The 18,493-nt window shown below is 40.2% G+C and overlaps 2 protein-coding genes across 6 annotated transcripts in view; both read right to left on the reverse strand.

Moving 5' to 3' along the window:
• Positions 1-5,409: 5,409 nt before the first annotated feature.
• On the reverse strand, positions 5,410-14,784 carry LOC144527102 (uncharacterized). Its single transcript, XM_078264987.1, has 3 exons — positions 14,306-14,784; positions 12,920-13,039; positions 5,410-9,377 (listed from the first exon to the last, which is right to left on the reverse strand). The coding sequence occupies exons 1-3, from the start codon at positions 14,692-14,694 to the stop codon at positions 8,942-8,944; spliced, it is 945 nt and encodes a 314-aa protein (XP_078121113.1). The 5' UTR covers positions 14,695-14,784; the 3' UTR covers positions 5,410-8,941.
• A 186-nt stretch (positions 14,785-14,970) lies between these two features.
• LOC144527100 (uncharacterized) overlaps positions 14,971-18,493 on the reverse strand; it is a 62,026-nt gene continuing 58,503 nt past the window's right edge. For all 5 annotated transcript variants that reach the window (XM_078264981.1, XM_078264983.1, XM_078264984.1 and 2 more), the window contains one exon: positions 14,971-16,295. In XM_078264981.1, coding sequence (XP_078121107.1) covers positions 15,108-16,295 — 1,188 coding nt within the window. In that variant the 3' untranslated portion in view covers positions 14,971-15,107. The remainder of the gene's footprint in view (positions 16,296-18,493) is intronic.

The raw sequence follows: 18,493 nt of genomic DNA on the forward strand, positions 1-18,493 counted from the left end.
AAAATGTCTTTAAATAAATGAACCAAGAACACGTAGTGACGTGAAGGCACACGTCATCAAATCAAAAGCAGATTACGCCCTAAGCTGTTTAAAAATTGCACGGCTGTTCATTTTCTGTGGCAACCCGTTGTAATGTTTAAACATTGACAGAATATCGAGTTTGAACCGATTCACGACGGAACAAAGTCTGACATGTTGTTGACCCATTTTCAAAGTTTTTTTATATCAGAAATATGGGTTTCTTAACAACCAAACTGCCCCAAAAGAACTTGGATGCATGCATGTACGTTGTATGGAACCCATACAACATATACTGTACATCCATAATCTTCGCAGGTGAGATTAATGATTACTTTCATTGAATTTTGGTTGTTTTATTTAATTTCATGGCATTTGAAAAAATTAAATGGTTTCAAAACAGTATCCTGACCAAAGTTTGACATAAATCCTCTGATCTTAACTATTGTATTAGTCAAAAATAATTCATAATATCTGCTTCTTTTCAAACTCAAAAATTAGGTAGAATATCATTTTATTAGGTTTGTTGACCATGAATTAAAACAAAGCGTTGAAAAGAGGGACACAAACGTTTACAAAAGCATAAAAAAGCATCCAAAAAGTTGGAAAAAGTTCCAAAATAAACCCACATTTTTCTATTTTGACCCGGAATGACAAGTTCATGGACGACGGTGAAGACAACACAAGGGTTAAAAGCAGCTGATTCGCCCCAGATGTCCTGTTGATTATGACATCATCAGATGAATGAAGAAATTCACATAAGCAAGAACATCTCTGAGTAGAGAACACACACACACACACACACACACACACACACACACACACACACACTCTCTATTTGTGCGATCCTAATTAACTCCAATTAGAAATGCAAATAAGGAGCCACATCTTTGATTAAGCAGCAGTCGGGCTCCTTGTTGGTTTGTGATGTCCTCCTCTGACGCAGCCCAGTTTTGGAGAGAAGGAAGAGAAAAGGAAAAAGTATTGGGACACAGAAAACGTTGTAATTAATGTAGAAATGCTTCATGTGAGATATTTCTAATTAGTCCCCAGTCCCTCCCTTTTGTTGCATCAGACCCACTTTTGGCCCCGCCAACTTCCCCGCGTTCCACAGGATGCAGAGGAATTACAGACTAATTACACAGAGACGGGCACTGGGATTCATCCGGCCCCGCAATTTACATATGAGCTAATTAGCATATGATGGAACTAATGACTAATCATTTAGCCAATTACAAGGCTGGGCTATCTCATTACGCTTTTGGAAAAAGTAGGCTCGGAGGAAAATGGATTGTTTGAGACAAAGAAGAGAGCAGCATGAGACAGTCTTTACCTTTATGTAACCAGGTTTTACCGTCCAGACGTCCACTGCCCTGCTCAGGGGCACGTCAGTAGATGTGGCGGTAGTGGTGGATATTAGTCATCCACTTAACCGGTGGTGGATTGTAACCGAGTACATTTGCTCAAGTACTGTACCTGTAGGTGCAAATTCTTTTCTTTTTTGAGGTACTTGTACTTTATTTGAGTCCTTTCTTTTCATGCCACTTTCTACTTCTACTCCGCTACATTTCAGAGAGAAATATTGTACTTTGTACTCCACCACATTCATCTGTTACAGCTTTAGTTACTAGTTACTTTACTAATACTAACTAACATACTATACTAACTACACATGTAGTTTATAAAAATGTTTTATTATTAATTTATTATTAACTACCCAACAATATAACGGCCTACAAGCCCAGCTGAAATGATTAGACCATTAAACACACAACTGTTTGGATCGTTACTTATTTTCCTGAAGCTACTTACATATTTTTACTTAAGTAACATTTTCAATGCAGGCCTTTTACTTGTAACAGAGTATTTTTACAGTGTGGTATTAGTACTTTTACTTCAGTGAAGGATCTGAATACTTCTTCCACCACTGCACTAAACAGATCAGGTCCCAGTACTGAGTAGTAGGGATGGTTTCACGTATGTATCAGGGTTTGTTTGCGACGATTTTCTAAATCTGTTCTTTTGCCTAAAATCTGTATTTTTTAGTTACAGCAAAGCAGAAAATCCATGTGATGTACTTCTTTACTAATGAAATAAATGTCAGACAGAATGTGATGTGCATTCTGTTTGGAAAACAATTTGTTTTTAGAAATGCCTCGTGATATGTTGTCTCTAGAAGTGTTATTCAACTTTTGTTTTTGTTAGATAAGGACAAGAAAATGGCAATACTCAATACTATGGAATCGCAATACTTCTAGAATCGCGATAAATGAAAATCGCAATACAAATCCAATCAGCAATGTCTGGTGAAAGAATCGAATCAGGACAAAAGCATATGGTCCCAGTCCTACTGAGGGCTAAACGATTTTGGAAAATAATTTAATTGTGACTTCTTCTATATATATATATTTTACCAATATTGCGATATGTAATGTAATTGTTTAATACTTTACTAAGCAGACACTTAGCATACCTTTTACTCAATTTCACTGAGGGCCACACTGGAACATAAGAATCACATCAAGGGCCAGACATGTTTAGTATCTAGCATCTTTTACTGTATTATTGCAGGTCTCATATAGCCTTCTCACTTACAGTCTGGTCGAAATAAGCGACAAAAATGTCAGAAAAAATCGTCGGAAAAGGCGCCAAAAAAGTTGAAAGGGCCAAAAATGTCGGCAAAACAAACAGAAACTTCATAAGATGTGACAAAACATTGAAAAAGCTACAAAAAACTAATTTAATTTAATTGTGAACCTAAAATGACATGCGGGCCGGATCATCATCTGCCAGAGGCCGGATTTGGCCCGCAGGCCTCGAGTTTGACAGGTGTGCCTTTTAAAGGGCCTGTATATTAGTTTGATCTTGTGATTGTTAGGGAAGGGGTGTGTATTCTACATATATGTAAATGTGAAACATGAATGAGAACAGAGGGGTGAGGAGCTTTTCGGTGTGTCTCTACTGTCCTCTACTGGGACAACACGGCGCTGCACTGTGAAATAAAGCGGGACAGCAGCAGCTGATGTCTCCACACTCTGGAAGCCCTTTATTATTAGTTCTCCAAACTCGCAGGAAGCTCAAGTGTTTGACAGCCAACAACTTACAAAACCAAGGGAAACACAGTTATTTACAGCTGTAAACTCAATACGTTTCAGACTGACAGAGAAAGTGTTAAAGGCATGCAAGGGTTCAGACAACAATAAAATAAATCCAACTGCTTGCATACAAGTGGAGGCTGCTATCAAACTGTGCCTTTAGGTTTGAATAATAAACAAAATGTTTTTTTATACACAGAACACAGTAAATGGTCCGTACAGTGTGTTTTAAATCACATTTGTCAAACTAAAACACATTTCTGACGTACAAGAAAAGAAAAATCTGTGAAAGACATTTTAGGAAATATAATGGCAGTCTTACCCAGAGTCTGACGAGAAGAGGAATCAATCAGTGTATCTCAGTGTGTTTCTCTCTGGGATGCGTTTACTGTCAAATGTAAGCCCAGCTTCATCAAAACCTCCACAACTGTCTTACTTTTTTATTCCTGGACATAAAAATAGAACCAGATTACTTTGGCTGACAGTGGAAGCCATGCGTTTCAGTAGCAGTTAGTGTCGGGCCTGTTTCACTGCATTCATACGTTTAGTTTTTATTTACAATAGATTGTTGGTATATGCAGAAGTCAGTATAGGCATACGTCTCATCTTCCCTCTACTCACCAGTGCTATCTCATTTAATTTTACATTTTTTTATGAATATCGTCACTGTCTGGTGAAAACCTTGTATGTCCAAAGCATTGCTTTTTTTTAGGAAATGAAAATAAAACGCTAACTTGAAAACATTTATTGAGCTATTCAGGTCAGACAAAGTCAGACGAAACTGCCTCGTCACTGTTTAAATAGTTATAAAACCCCACAGACAGGAGTAAAGGGTGACCAACAGCATTGATTCATTCATTTTTTTATTTTTTATTTGACTAAATAACGAGATACAAGGTTAGCGACGATATCAACCGGAGGTGAGACATTTGGTGAAAATTGGTGATAAATTGCAGGTGAAAAACCCACGGAGGATTATGTTCACTGGGAATGTTTTTCTCCGGTGAACAAAGAGCTTTTTTACTTTTATTTTTTTACTTTGACACCAGAGGTGGGTCATGTCCTGGGGTCCTGGTCTTAAATTCATAACATTAGGCCTCCACAACAGATACCTGTAGTGCTGATTTAATGATGAAATGTCCAAACGGTACTTTTTTTTTTGGTTCAGAGACGCCACTGCGGAGCGTTTGTCATGTAAGCATTAAAGCGTAACTCTCGCCAAAATGCAACCTAGGGTCTTTTTGTGAATGTACCCGAGTCAAACTTTTGTTTAAAAGCATATTTAGGACGGAATCGCCACTTTTAAGATTTACCGTATTCTCGTTTTTTGGTCAAATGGCCTTTTTGAATGGGAGTGCTAGGGGCACTTTTATGCTAGCCTCAAAATAGCTATTTTTAAAACACTAAGAAGGCTCGACACAACATGAGACTTTGCTCAAAGTATCACCAGGGTGTCTACACCTTAACCAAAGCATTGACAACATTGGTTGTGTACCCAGAGTTTACTAAAAAGAAAGGTTTTGAGCAACTCACTGTAGCTGTTGTTCTTCCGGTCGCCGTCTATTGAGCCAGTCAACAATAGTCGAGGGAGGAGAGTAAAGATGGAAAGCTCCAAAAGCTTAGTTCCATATACTTGCACGGATAATTCGTTGTTTTGTCATTAGTGAAACACAATATTGACCTTGTAGTTGAAAAAGGAGCCTCAAGAATGACATTTCCTCCTATGGAGTCCGTTCATTTGCATTCTGAGATCGCCTTATTATTGACTGGGAAAATGGCGGATAGCGTAAACAACAACTGCTAACGTGAGTTGCTCAAAACCTTTCTTTTTAGTAAACTCTGGGTACACAACCAATGTTGTCAATGCTTTGGTTAAAGTGTAGAGCCCCTGGTGATACTTTGAGCAAAGTCTCATGTTGTGTCGAGCCTTCTTGGTATTTTAAAAATAGCTCTTTTGAGGCTAGCATAAAAGTGCCCCTAGCACTCCCATTCAAAAGGCCATTTGACCGAAAAACGAAGATAGGGTACATCTTAAAAGTGACGCTTCCGTCCTAAATATGCTTTTAAACGAAAGTTTGACTACATTCACAAAAAGACCCTAGGTTGCATTTTGGCGAGAGTTTTAACAGCTCCTCCTAGTCCCTCACTCCGAGCTTTCTCCGTGTCTTCTCCCAGGCTTTGGAACAGCCTCCCGTCCCATATTAAGGCATGTTCTATGACTGAAAAATTCTAATCTAATTTAAAGACCTTTTTTTCCTTCACTTGCTTTTAGCGACGCCTGAGGCTGCCTGGCAACAAGCCATTGCTGATGTAATTCACTCTTCTAGCGTTTTTCAACGTTGTTTTACACTGCAATTTGTTTTGTATTACATTTTGTGGCGTTGTGTTTGTTATGTACTTCTAATTTATGTAGCCTGCTGTTAGTTGTCCATGTATCCAGGCATACTCCACCCCATCTGCCCTGGTTGTAAAGCACTTTGGGTCAGCTTATGCTTTATAAATAAAGATGACTTGACTTAAAAGTTTGGGGGTGTTGGAATGGGTATTTCTTTCACTTTTTAAAGGTAGCAGTTTGTCAGATTCTAGCAGATTCTAAGCTTGGTTAAAGATGCCCGGAACGTACCTCTTTACTGATACATTCATCTTCTCATCTGACTCGGATTTAGCCTCACAGACTGTTTAAAGCTGTCTGTCATAATGAACTTACTCAAAAAAAGAAAAAAAAAAAGAATTCTTTCAGTTTGGCGAGAAAAAAACTTCAAACTTCAAAAACTTCAAACAACTCACTACAAATGGAAACGGCTCTGCATATGCACAATAAACAACAGCTATGTTCAAAGAAGCTACATAAGTCTAGTATGCCTGTATATCATTTCTATATTATACTTCATACTACTATACATAAAAAGTCTACACGGATAGATTTGAGCTTTACAGAATGTATCTTTAAACAGGTTAGTCTGTACAGGACTGTCTTTGGGTAAACTCTGCATATTGATCACCACAACCTCTACTTTCCATAGACATCTATTCTCTCTATCCAACAGTGTTAAATGAAAGCACACATACTGTATCTCTCTCTCTCACACACACACACACACACACACACACACACACACACACACACACACACACACACATTACATGTCATTTAGCTGACGCTTTTATCCAAAGCGACTTACAATTAAGTGCGTTCAACCTTGAAGGTACAAACTCCAGACAACAAGTAGACACACACACACACACACACACACAACCAATCATCCAACATCACCATCATCAAAGCTAAAACCAATGTAACACTTTTCTGAAGAAAAATAAACTCTGTTCACCCGTTTATTCAGATCACTGAGATAAAACGTAAAAATAGACTCAGGTAGCCTGAGTCTGCCATGATTCAGATTAGATTCATATTATTCTATATACTGATCTGTGACATGTTAGTGAAGCAACAGTGAAGAAGTCCATCACACTCTGATTGGCTGCAAGCAGTCTGAGTCCAGATACTCTGAAAACATCCACTCCAAAATATCCAGACACCCAGCTGAAGGTGCTCTCTGTTGCATGTCTGTGTCCACCAGAGAAACATCCAAGAAACTGATAAAAGCTTTGGGGGAGGGGTTGTGGAAAAGGCTGAGAAGGTTGCTGGAAAATGTATATATATATATATATATATAATAATAATGATAATAATAATAATAATCAGTCCCTCCAGGATTTCGCAGCCTTTTTTTGAGATTGTTGCGACCCAAAATGCCTGATTTCACGGGAGCTTTTGTAAAAAATTGCGATAAAAGTTTTGATGTTGGTATAATATGAAAATGGCTGGTGGATTTAAGACAAAAAATAATAATTTATTGAATGAATCAAATTTGAACGTATGTGTCAGTGGCTTGTTGATCTTTACATTGTTAGTTATTTTCCTATGCTGGCCTGGCCTGGGACACACATTCATACGGTTTGATAATACTGACTTTAACTTATCATTGCACTTACAATAATGAGCGTAGCTGTCCTCAATTCAGGTCATCGTGTGTCATCTCATCTCCTTTTTCTCCTGCATCCACCGTGTGTGTGTGTGTGTGTGTTTGTGTGTGTGCAAGCGTCAGTCGCGGGGGGTACGGAGCAGTAGCCCCACCCGCTGCAGAGAGCCGACAGCCAGGATGGAAATGGCAGCAACTTCAGCGACTTTTAAATCGTTAAAGTCTACATTGATGTTAAAATGTATCGGACGGTCTGAAATGTCTTTCGCTGTACGTTTTGTTGGTAAATGAGTCACACACACGTCTTGTCTTCATATCAAAAACAAGGAAATGACCAACCCGTTCTCACTCCCGATTGGTCATTGGCTCTCAGAGTGCACGTGGGACTGCTGTGATTGGTTGAAGTCGCGAGAAACTTCAGGTTATTGGTCAAATGTACGGAAAAGTTGCGGTGATTGGTCAAAATTGCAAGTCGCACCAAATTCACGGTGATTGGTTGAATTGGCGTGAATTGGCGCGATTGCGACATCGCGAAATCCTGGAGGGACTGAATAATGTGTTATTTGACCAGATTTCTCTCCTGAAGAACTACTGAAACCTCCTCAGCTGTGGCACAGCAGCTTACGTCTTAATACTGTAGCTGCCAAACTTGTTATGCAGGCCCCCCCTTTTGTAGATACAAATCATTTTATGCGATTCAACAGGGAGATTGGCAGTTGACTCCTGAAAATCCAACTGTGGTCGCCACTACGTATTTTGGTAGTTGTGGTGTTTGGTGTGGCTTCATCGTGCTTGCTTGCTTTACGTTTCCCCGGCAATCCTTTCACAAAACGTGTCCGTGCTTTGCTAGCAGTGCAGCAGAAACATGCATTATTTATATATTTTTTGGTTTGGGAACCACTGTCTTAACACATATTATCTTACAAAGCTGGGATGAAAGCTGGGGAGTTCTTCTTTTCCATTTCGACAGCTACGATAGAAAATCATGTGCTGTCCTTGCTGCTGCTGGCGTACTAATACCACGGTGGACTAGAGAGATTTGTGCGGCTGACTCATATCAATATGAAAGCTTCAACTGTTTTGACGACATATCAGCTGATATTCATTTTTTAACATGAACACATGAACATGTTTGATAAGGATTCTCACTTATTTAAAGGCTCAGAGGCCCTGTGCACAGTCACACAAGTGTTTTTTAAAATAAAAAATAATATGTATTTATTTTTCTTTGTTACAACTTAGCTCTCCTCCAGATCTGTGTCGGAGTATACAGTGTGTGTTTTGTTTTTGTTTTGTTATTATGATTGTTAAATGTTATGTTCAATTTGCTTTGTATGCGTATGCATATGTAAAGCACTTGTAATTGCCTTTGTGTATGAACTGTGCCATATGAATAAATTGCTTTGCCTTACAGACATCTCCTTCACTCTTTCTGTATAAAGAAATCTAGAATAAACAGTGCTAGTTTTACACGACCTAAATATATCTTTGGTATGCCTGTGCTGCACTTTGTTATTTATCAACTGACATATGCGGCGATAAAGAAATATTTATAAGCTAAAACCAGCCAATATTCATAACCATGCCATGTATCGGCCAGGCTCTGGGGGTGGCTGTATAGACGCACGTCGTACGGCACTCGTGTGGTTTGGATTTCAAAAGGATTTCAGGCCAGACTTGCATTTTTTCCAGGTTTTACAAGCCATGTCTTTGTCCACAACCCATCCAAAAAGGGCAAAAGGTAAACATCACACAATATTGCTGTAGGAACAAAGTGCGTCTTTCGTCATTGTGTGTATGCTGCACTTACATATTTTTTGAAAGCCTGAATGGTAGATGAGAATATCACACTGTGTCCTTAGAGGCCGCTGCCGCTGTGCGCAGGACTTGGCCAGCATGTCTCCCGCCGCCTTTCTTGCCGCGGCCCGGAGAGCTGGGGTTGGACGCTGACATTCGGACATTCCCCGCCCTGTGACTCGCCACGGCGGGGAGGAGAGCGGAGGAGGGGGAGGGGGAGGGGGATGGAGGGGAGGAGGAAGAGGAGGTCGGGGACAGAGAGGAGGAGGTGGAGGACGAGGAGGGCGAGGATGAAGAGTAGGAGGATGAAGTGTAGTAGCTGTGTTGGGAGGTGAGGGCGGCGCTGGAAGTGGTGGTGGTGGCGGTGGAGGTGAGGGTGAGGTGGTGCTGGCGTTTGCTGCTGCCGCCGCTGCTGCTGCTGCTGCTGCTGCGAGGCCCGCGCTGGGCCGGGCCGGCACTAGCGTGGGATGGCGACAAGACGTGGCTGGATGAGGGGAGGAGACGACTCAGATTCAGAGACGGGATAAAAGATTTGTGAGGAGGAGCGGGGAGAGAAAAGGAAGGCAAGGACCGAGAGGGGGAGCGAGGCGGGGAGTCTGACGTGTTTTTCACCGTGGAGGAAGAGGATAGGGGACACAGAGAAGCCTGTTGCCTGGAAGGCTGGGCGGAGGAAGCAGGAGAGAGTGACGGAGACAGAAGAGAGTGTTTCCCAGAACAGGGGGTGGAGGAAGCAGAGGAGGAGGAGGAGAGTTCGGTGGTGTCTGAGCAGTGAGGAGTGGACAGAGAGGCAGACGGGTGTTTCCCAGAGCTATGGCACAAGGCTGGGATCTTAGAGGCACGCAAAGCAACGAGCGAATGGCTACTATCCCCGGCTGCTCTACTGCTTCCGCTGTCCGCCTGTAAACAGACATCACGGGATACGGCAAGTCAAAGCCAACAACACACAGCTTACAGGAAAAAGGAGAACACCACTCAATTTGAGCACCCATACATGTTACTTCTATGGCTTGGCCAGCCAATCCCTTTCTTAACGCTAGAAATGATACAGTCCACTCATCTCACACCGCAAAGTGGCACAGAGAAAACGTCCCTACAAAGCAGATGAGGCCGGTAACGTGTTGACACACTGACCATTAGTGCTCTGATCTATCTTCAGACCTGGGAGAGCTTGAAACTAGTTCTTGCGATGTGTCGTCAGACCCGTCTAAAGGTCAGAGTCTACAGCTGTTGGCCAATCACAGCCTGCCGTCACAGAGAGGGCTGAGATCAAAATAATTGTACAGTGGTGGAAGAAGTATTTATATCCTGTACTCAACTCAAAGAAGCAATGCCACAGTTCATTACACACGGCATTAAACATTGTTACGTTACTAAAAATATGGCAAAATGTACTTTTATACTGTATATTTGTAAACTATAGAGTGTGGTCTAGACCTACTCTATCTGTAAAGCGTCTCGAGATAACTCCTGTTATGATTTGATACTATACATCAAATTGAATTGAATTATAATAATATTACTGGATTCATATTATCTATAACTAGTGATGCATTTGTGTCTTAGTAGCATTTTACTAGTTTGTTGAGTGTTGAGTTGGAGCTAATTTAGTTCATATGCTGTCGGGTAGTTCAATCTATAACATCAGAACGTTATGTGTAAAGTAACTGTAGCACAAATAAATGCAGTAAAAAGTACAATATCCATCCATTCATTGTCATCTGCTAATCTGGGGTCGGGTCGCAGGGGTCCAATATTTCCGGCCCCTGCACACAAGGCTAATCACTTATAAAAAATAAAAAAAAGTGTGTGATTGTTTCGTAAAGTGACAAAACTTGTTGGGCACAGTCCCCTAAATTCCCCCGTGAAAGAGGTTTCAGGTGCTGTTTGACAATCTGAAGCACTTTGTTGAAAGCATGCTGATGCATTTATTTGTACCATTACCTGGCAGGACTGGCAGCAAAACAGCAATTCTTTCTGGAGCAGTTTATACTCTGCAAACAGCTAACGTGATAGCTTCTTCCATCATGTACTCTCCAGTTTAGAGCTGCCTCCTAACTGTAAGCTGTAAACTTCTTCTCTCTCCTTTCTGTTGCTCTGCTACTCTCAGCAGACAGAGTCTGTGAAGATGCTAATGTGGAACTATCACCTCCACTAGTTTAGACACTCTAATTTGAATGTGATAACTACATGTAGATAGCACAAACAGCAAACAGCCACATAGTCCACACATATTTAAAGTTACTATGTGTAGGATATGAATGTTTTCCCCTTCCTTTTTTATTGTCACCTGGTGGCTGTTTTTAGCATTACGTGCTAGCAGTAGCTAGTTCTTATGAATATTTGGTTGCCTACACACTGACTCCCAGGATAAACAGCCACTGTTCAGTGAACTGCTGATTAGAAGTTCCCACATAACGGAACATCTTGGTAAGGTGTCTCATGTACTGATCCAATCGTTGTTGACCTCTGGGTGTACGCCCTAAAAGCCCAGGCAAAGTGTGTCAGATTACAGGTTAAACCCATTCTCACTTATCTGTTTACATCCAAAGTGTAGAAATGCTTCCTGATGTAACGACAAATGCAAATGGTGAAGATAAGCCCTCCTTTTTCCACCTGGGCAGGGTCTCTATATGTTGTTGATCGCCACATTTTCTCTTTTTGGCTGAAATGCACTTTTGCTTTCCATCACATATAACACAGACACTCCTCCCTTTTTTTTGGTTCAACAGAATCCTGAAGAAACACTCTTTCTTCTTTAGTTAATGTTCTTTCTATACTGGCCAAAGACATAGTAGTAGCATGCATGACTGACCTAATGCAGTGCTATTTCTCTTAAATTAATCAGGATTTGCCTGGAAACAGTAACGTTCATGTACAAACACAATGTCCGTGACAGAAATTATTAAAAGACATAAAATACTTTTCAGAATAACTTGTTTTGTAATTACTTTAACTTTTCATGAAAGACATTATGATTAAACTCTCTAAACAGTGGTGCCACCGACCACAACATACATGCAGTACTGACACGATGACATATACTTTCATGACACATAAATGTGATGGTAATCAATGACGGAGGTTTCAACTGGATTATTAATATTTGTAAACGGTGGCTTTTGTGTCCTTGTTTGAGGAACAAGATATTTTGAGAGTTTTTGACACCCGGATATATTTCCACAACTCACTGCCAGATGAAGAACGCTCGTACACGGTGAACGTGCAGGTTACATGCAGGTCAAGATCCACTCCCTGATCCACTAACTCAACTGTCAACTGTGCTGAGTTTCGAAACATTGCTAATTTTGGATATGGAGGCATTAATGGGTACTATCACATAAATCAGGGAGTGTATCTTGAAAGGAGGGAGCCAAGGTGAAGAGGATTCACGCACAGACAGATATTAACTGGAGATAGACCACACAAGATAAGACAGATATGGACCATGGCAGAAATGAGCTCAACACATTAAAAAAACTCACTGCAAACAGCCAAATCATTAACACACGATTCACTCTTTTTCCAAGCTATTGACTAATTGTTAATATATAAAACAGACAAGTAGTGGCACACAGTTCACCCTCATCTAAGCTATTTATCTCAAATAAGATAGTAATTTACACAGATTTATTCCACATGACTTAACCCCAAGTTTCTGCTTGCTGATTGCATATTTCAGGGACTAAGAGGGTAAACTCATGTCTCATGAGTCTACCCAGATTTTAATATTTATACAACTTCATTGTAAGCAGAATCCAAATCCAAAGTTTCAGATGATAAAGTGGAAACGTTATTCATTATTGATTTTCTTTAAATAATGATGATGGGAGGGTTATGTTGACCCTCTGTTAGTTACCACTAAGTAGTCGAATGTACCGATACTTGACAACAAAAGGTCAAAGGTTGTTGACTAACCCTAACCCTGCAATATGAGTACGGTAACGCAAATCCAGTTGCCATTTGTTGGAGCATTACAGTGATTCCCCTTCCGTCTATGCTGACTCAGGTCTCTCAGAGTTCCTTTACCTGCTTCTGGGTGGCCTGCTGCTGGCCCTTAGCTGTCTTCTCTGGTGAGCCAGAGGAGGGCGAGGGCTGAGACTTGGTGTGGAGTCGCTGAGCAGAAGAGCTGGCGCTGCTGCTGGAGGTCTAGCAAGGAGATGCATAATCACAGGGTGAGTTAGTATCGGCTGGCTGGGACTGTGTTATCATTTTAAAAAACACGTAGGAGATACAGCATTTGTATGGTAGCAGCTCCAACACTAAAACTTGTTAAAAGCATCAGATTCAAGAAGCAAAGATGACATCATTGATTTCCAAGTTATTAAACCACAGCAGCACATGTAGGGAACATGTGCATTACTGTACGTAGTGGGGTATATCAGTCATCAATGGTGGTTGAAATGGGCAAACAGTAAGACAATTTTAAACAATATCAGACGATATTAAGCAACATTATCAAAGACGTGATTGGATGCAAACAGACAGGAAATGTGTGCAGGGCGATGTGAACTGAGGCAAAAGTCCATCTGCGTGAGATGAAAATGTTTTTACTTTTGCAAAAGCAATTCATACAAGGGAGGAAAGAAAGGAAGGAAGTTAGGCAAGTTTTGGGAAAACAGGCAGACTCCTGGTACGTATATAGGCTAGCTGGCTGACCCTAACGTTTGTACAGTGGGACCAAATTCCATTCTCAAATTCTCTGTCCACAGGAGCAAATGCCAGGAGAGGAGTTCTTACTAAAACAAAATTATGACTGGTTTGTTAACTGCATGTCAAATTAATCAGAGCACACAAGGCCTGAGTTACCATAAGACCGGTTACTGACAAGCATTTAAAAGGCTATCTTTATACGGAGTCCAACACAGTCACTCCACATTAAACACAACGGGGCTACATTCAATTCCAGCTAACTTCGCGGAGAACAATGAGGGCAAAACAGCCTCACCTAACTATTTTAACTGAATATTCTCTGTCTAGCTCAGCTGAAAACACAGAATCTGCAACACGTTACCAAGACGTTCACTACCGAGCCTGTTTGTAACCGGTAGGCAACCCCAACGTGATCTTCCCCTGTTCAACTAACTTTACGAGATAGTGTGCAACTATCCTGCTTTTTTTTTTTTTACAGACGTGAACTCACCCCAGACACTTGCCTTGTTCATGGACTCAAGGCGAGTGCGCTGCTGAGAATGAATAGGAGAAACACTGGAATGGATATTTGGCGTTATTTTACGGGGAACACTAATGTATGAAACTGGAAATTAGATTAATGTTCCGGATCGTTCCGGCCCACTTTAACCCCTGCATAGAACACAGAACATATGTGAAGAGTCAGAGAGTCAGAGCAGAGAGCCCGCCACCAGCCCAGCATCACTGAAGCAAGCGAGCTCCGCAGGCAGAGGAACATCAGACCTGTTTATTGGTGGAGGTTTTCCCAGTGTCGTGTGGAGGCTGTGCTTTGGCCCTCTTACTCTGAGGTGGATTTGGGCCCTTGAGGATCTGAGCGGCTGGCCTCTTGGATGGGCTTCTCGCCCTTTCTCGTTTGGCTTCGTCTTTAAGCTGAGCTCTGGCAGAGGAGTCAACGGAAGAATTGGGGGACTGAGGAGGCGAAGACACAATGCTGCAGGCCGGGGAGGAAGGGGCAGAAATAGTGCCCACACTGATTTCCAACTGTTTAATGGACTCTTCCAGACTGTCAATAGAGTTGAGCGTAGTTTTGCAGAGCTCCTTCCTCTGGCTACGTGACTTTGAGTGTCTGGTATCAATGGGAGAGGAGACCTTGATGTCTCTGTCACAGGCATTGCCTTCACCCAAGTTCAATTGTTTGGTACTGTTGGTCTCAAACCTCTTTGATTCTTTTGTCTTCTTCTTGGTCGTCCTAGCTGGCGTTCTGTCCGACGTTATCTCCTCCTCTTCCTCATAGACAACAACCTGAAGAGTCTTCTTTCCTGTTTTGGTTGTCCCTGTCCGCATGGCCTGGCTAATTGCAGCCAGTTTGTCTTTGGGAAACTTAAATTTAAATTTCCTTTTGGTCTCTGGCTTTCTAGGAGGTTCTGGTTTATCCTGGTCTTGGTTTTCAGAAATTGAGCCATTATGTCCTGAAGTTCTTTGATGTTGCATATGTAGAGAATTCTGACCATTTCCTGTGAAGTCCTTCAGGTCTAAGCCCATATTCGATGCGGTGATGCACATTTTTCTTATGTCCTGTTTCTCTTCATCCTGCAGTGTCTCCTTTTTCCTCCACAGTATTTTCTGGAAAGAGAATCCCATTAAAGTCTTCCTCACATTCAAAGATGGTAGACAGACGCTTGTAGGCTGACTGAATGTCCATAGGCTCGTTCAGGAAAATGATAATAGGTTTCTTATCAGAGTCACCACTGTCCTGGAAACTCTGGTTCTCATATGCCAGATAAATGGGTTCACCGGTGCTGTCCCCAGCTGCGGTCTGTACGTCGGAGGGATTCATTTCGGCTAGCTCTTCCTCTTTGGACTGTGTCTGGACTCTTGGACTCCTGGAGATTCTAAGGCTGATTTTACCAGTCGGAGGTGGTGGAGGAGGAGGTCCCTCATTTTCCCAAATTTCGGGGCTCAGGCTACCTCCTTCTTCTGTGTATTGTGACTGGTCCCTGGATAGCTGCACCGTTGCCTCCGGGTTCTGGGGTAAAAGTTTAAGGACAGGAAAAGAAGCTACACACTCCGGGTCTGAGCTCAGAGACCTATCCTGCTCAATGTCTATCAAGCAATCATCTGGGTTGTTTTCTTTTTGTAGAGTTACAACCACCATCAGGTTTGACTTCTTCTCAGCTGGTACCTCTTTGACAGAGTTTTTATTTGTCTGCTCAGGACTTGTGTCAGTAGCTTGAATGTTTTCTTTTTGAAGAGTAACAACTGTTGTAAACTTGACCTTCTTTTCTGCTGCGGTTGGGGAGCGCACCTGTCCAACAACCTCCTTGTTAATCTGATCAGAACTTTTCACAGTAAGATCATTTTGCTTTTGTGAAGTTATCACTGCAAGTACCTCCATCTTCTCTGCTTTCTTTTGGGCTCGTGTTGGTACCTCCTCATTCTTCTGGACAGTCTGAAGATCTTGTAAAGCGACAGGTGGGGGTACCAACGCCTTCTCTACTCTTGCACAGTTTGAGGAAGGCAATTGTTTCAGCACATTCTCCTCTGTTTCCTTCTTCTTATAAGAATTGACATTGTCTTTCTTTACTTCAATGTGTCCTTCTAGTCCAACTGCTGTTATGAGTTTACGAGGGCAGCCATCTGTAATTCCCATCTGAGAAACTGACTGGTGGTCAGATGGTGCTAACTTTGAAATCTTTAGATCTGTCCTCACCTCTTTTTTCCATTGCTTATTTCCACCTGGCAAATCATTATAATTTGACAGTTCTGTAGTCACCTATGATAAGAAAAAGCAAGATTAAACACTTCATAACCTGGAAATTAATAAGAAAAATATTAAATTTAGTGTTTTATATCCCAGTATTACTTTAAAAATGAATGTCCATTGTTTCTCCAGTATTATTATAGACAACTAGTGTTCATATAAGCATTCTCGTGTCTTTGTATCTACTACCTATGTAGGCAAGGGTTGTGTATGTGCTGTATTGTGGCTGTGTGTGCTCAGGCATAGTGTGATCGATCCCAGTTAAAAGTATATGAAAGACTTGAGAAGCCAAAAGCAGGGTGGAGAGCTGAAGTTTATTAATCCCAAAAGGCAGGTATGGAGTATGTACAGTCCATATAACCAAAGATCAAGGAAAGACAATGCAGTCGGGAAGAAAGCCAGGTGTTTTTGGAATGGTGGGTTTTTTTCCCCATCAAATTGTGTTAATGGTTTGTCCCCATGAGATTACAGAAAGGTAGCACCAGTTTAGTGTCATGATGTTCTGATTTATATCAGTAGAATCATATACTATACTATGACTTTTTTCGACATGCTATACTGACTTTTTTCGACATACTATACTATGACTATATTTTTTAAACATGCTATACTATGACTTCTTTTATAAATGTTTCGACATACTATACTGTCTTTTTTATCCTTTTTTCAACAAACTATAATGACTTTTTAATGTTTTTTTCAAAATGTGAAAGTTTGCATTATCTGCCAGACATATATACTATTACATTTTATCACTTTTTTCAACATACTGTACTAACTTTTTTCTTCGACATACTACTATGAAGTTTTAATCAGTTTATCGTCATACTATCCTATTACTTTTTTGACATACTATATTAATGCCTTTTTTCGACATACTATACTATGACTTTTTTATCACTTCTTTTTCGACATTCTATACGATGACTTTTTTATTACTTTTTCGACATTTCTTTCCATTTTTGACATACAATACTATGACTATATAAATTTTTTTGACATACTATATTATGACATTTTTCGACATGCTATACTGTCTTTTTATCACTTTTTCGACATAGTATACTATGATTTTTTTTCGACATACTATATAATGGCTTTCTTACTATAGTATGACTGGTGGCTCAGTGGTGACAACAAGCACCAGCAAGTAGGCACTACAGACTCTGACCCATGGGTCGATCCTCTGTCTGGGCTGGCACTATTTGTGTGGAGTTTGCATGTTCTCATGTACTTTTTTCGACATAGTATACTATTACTTTTTTAATATACTATGAATTTTTTTGTAAATTTTTTCTACATGCTATACTATGACTTTTGTATCACTTTTTCCGATATATTATTCTATGAATTTTCTGACTCTTTTCGACATACTCTATTATGAGTTTTATGACTTTTTTCGACATACTATACTATGACTTTTTTGACATATTATACTATGACTTTTTCCAACATGCTATACTGTGACTTTTTTCGATATATATACTATACTATGACTTTTTTATTAATATTTTCGACATACTATGCTATGATTTTTTCATAAATGTTTTTATGATTTTACTATGACTTTTTTCGACATACTATACTATGACTTTTGAATCACTTTTTTTACGACATACTATACTATGAATTTTCTGACTTTTTTCAATATACTATATTATGAATTTTATGACATTTTTCAACATACTATACTATGACTTTTTGCAACATACTATACTATGATTTTTTTTATCACTTTTCTTCCAACATAATATACAACATACTTTTTTTATCCATTTTCAACCTACTATACTATGACTTTATCATTTTTTTCAACATACTATACTATGACTTTTTTATCCATTTTCGACATATTATACTGTGACTTTTTTCGACATACTATAATACTTGTTAATAAATGTTTTCGACATGCTATTTCATGACTTTTTAGACATATGATACTATGACTTTTTAATCACTTTTTTCGACATACCACATTATGAATTTTTCATGAAAGGCATTTCAGTTGACCAGGAAGTTGTTTCAGTTTAACAGGAAGGTGGCTAGGAAAAGTAACTTAACATTCCCTGACTGGGATCCAAACCTGAGTCTCTCACATGATAGTCAGTGATATAACTCATTGAGCCATCCAGTTATTCCAGGTTGCAGGTAATTTTGCAATTAATATATCTTATTTACGTGAGAAAAAGTCTCACAAGCAAAAAAAACGA

Source organism: Sander vitreus, chromosome 12 (genome assembly GCF_031162955.1).
Source record: "Sander vitreus isolate 19-12246 chromosome 12, sanVit1, whole genome shotgun sequence".
NCBI classification, from domain to species: Eukaryota; Metazoa; Chordata; class Actinopteri; order Perciformes; family Percidae; genus Sander; species Sander vitreus.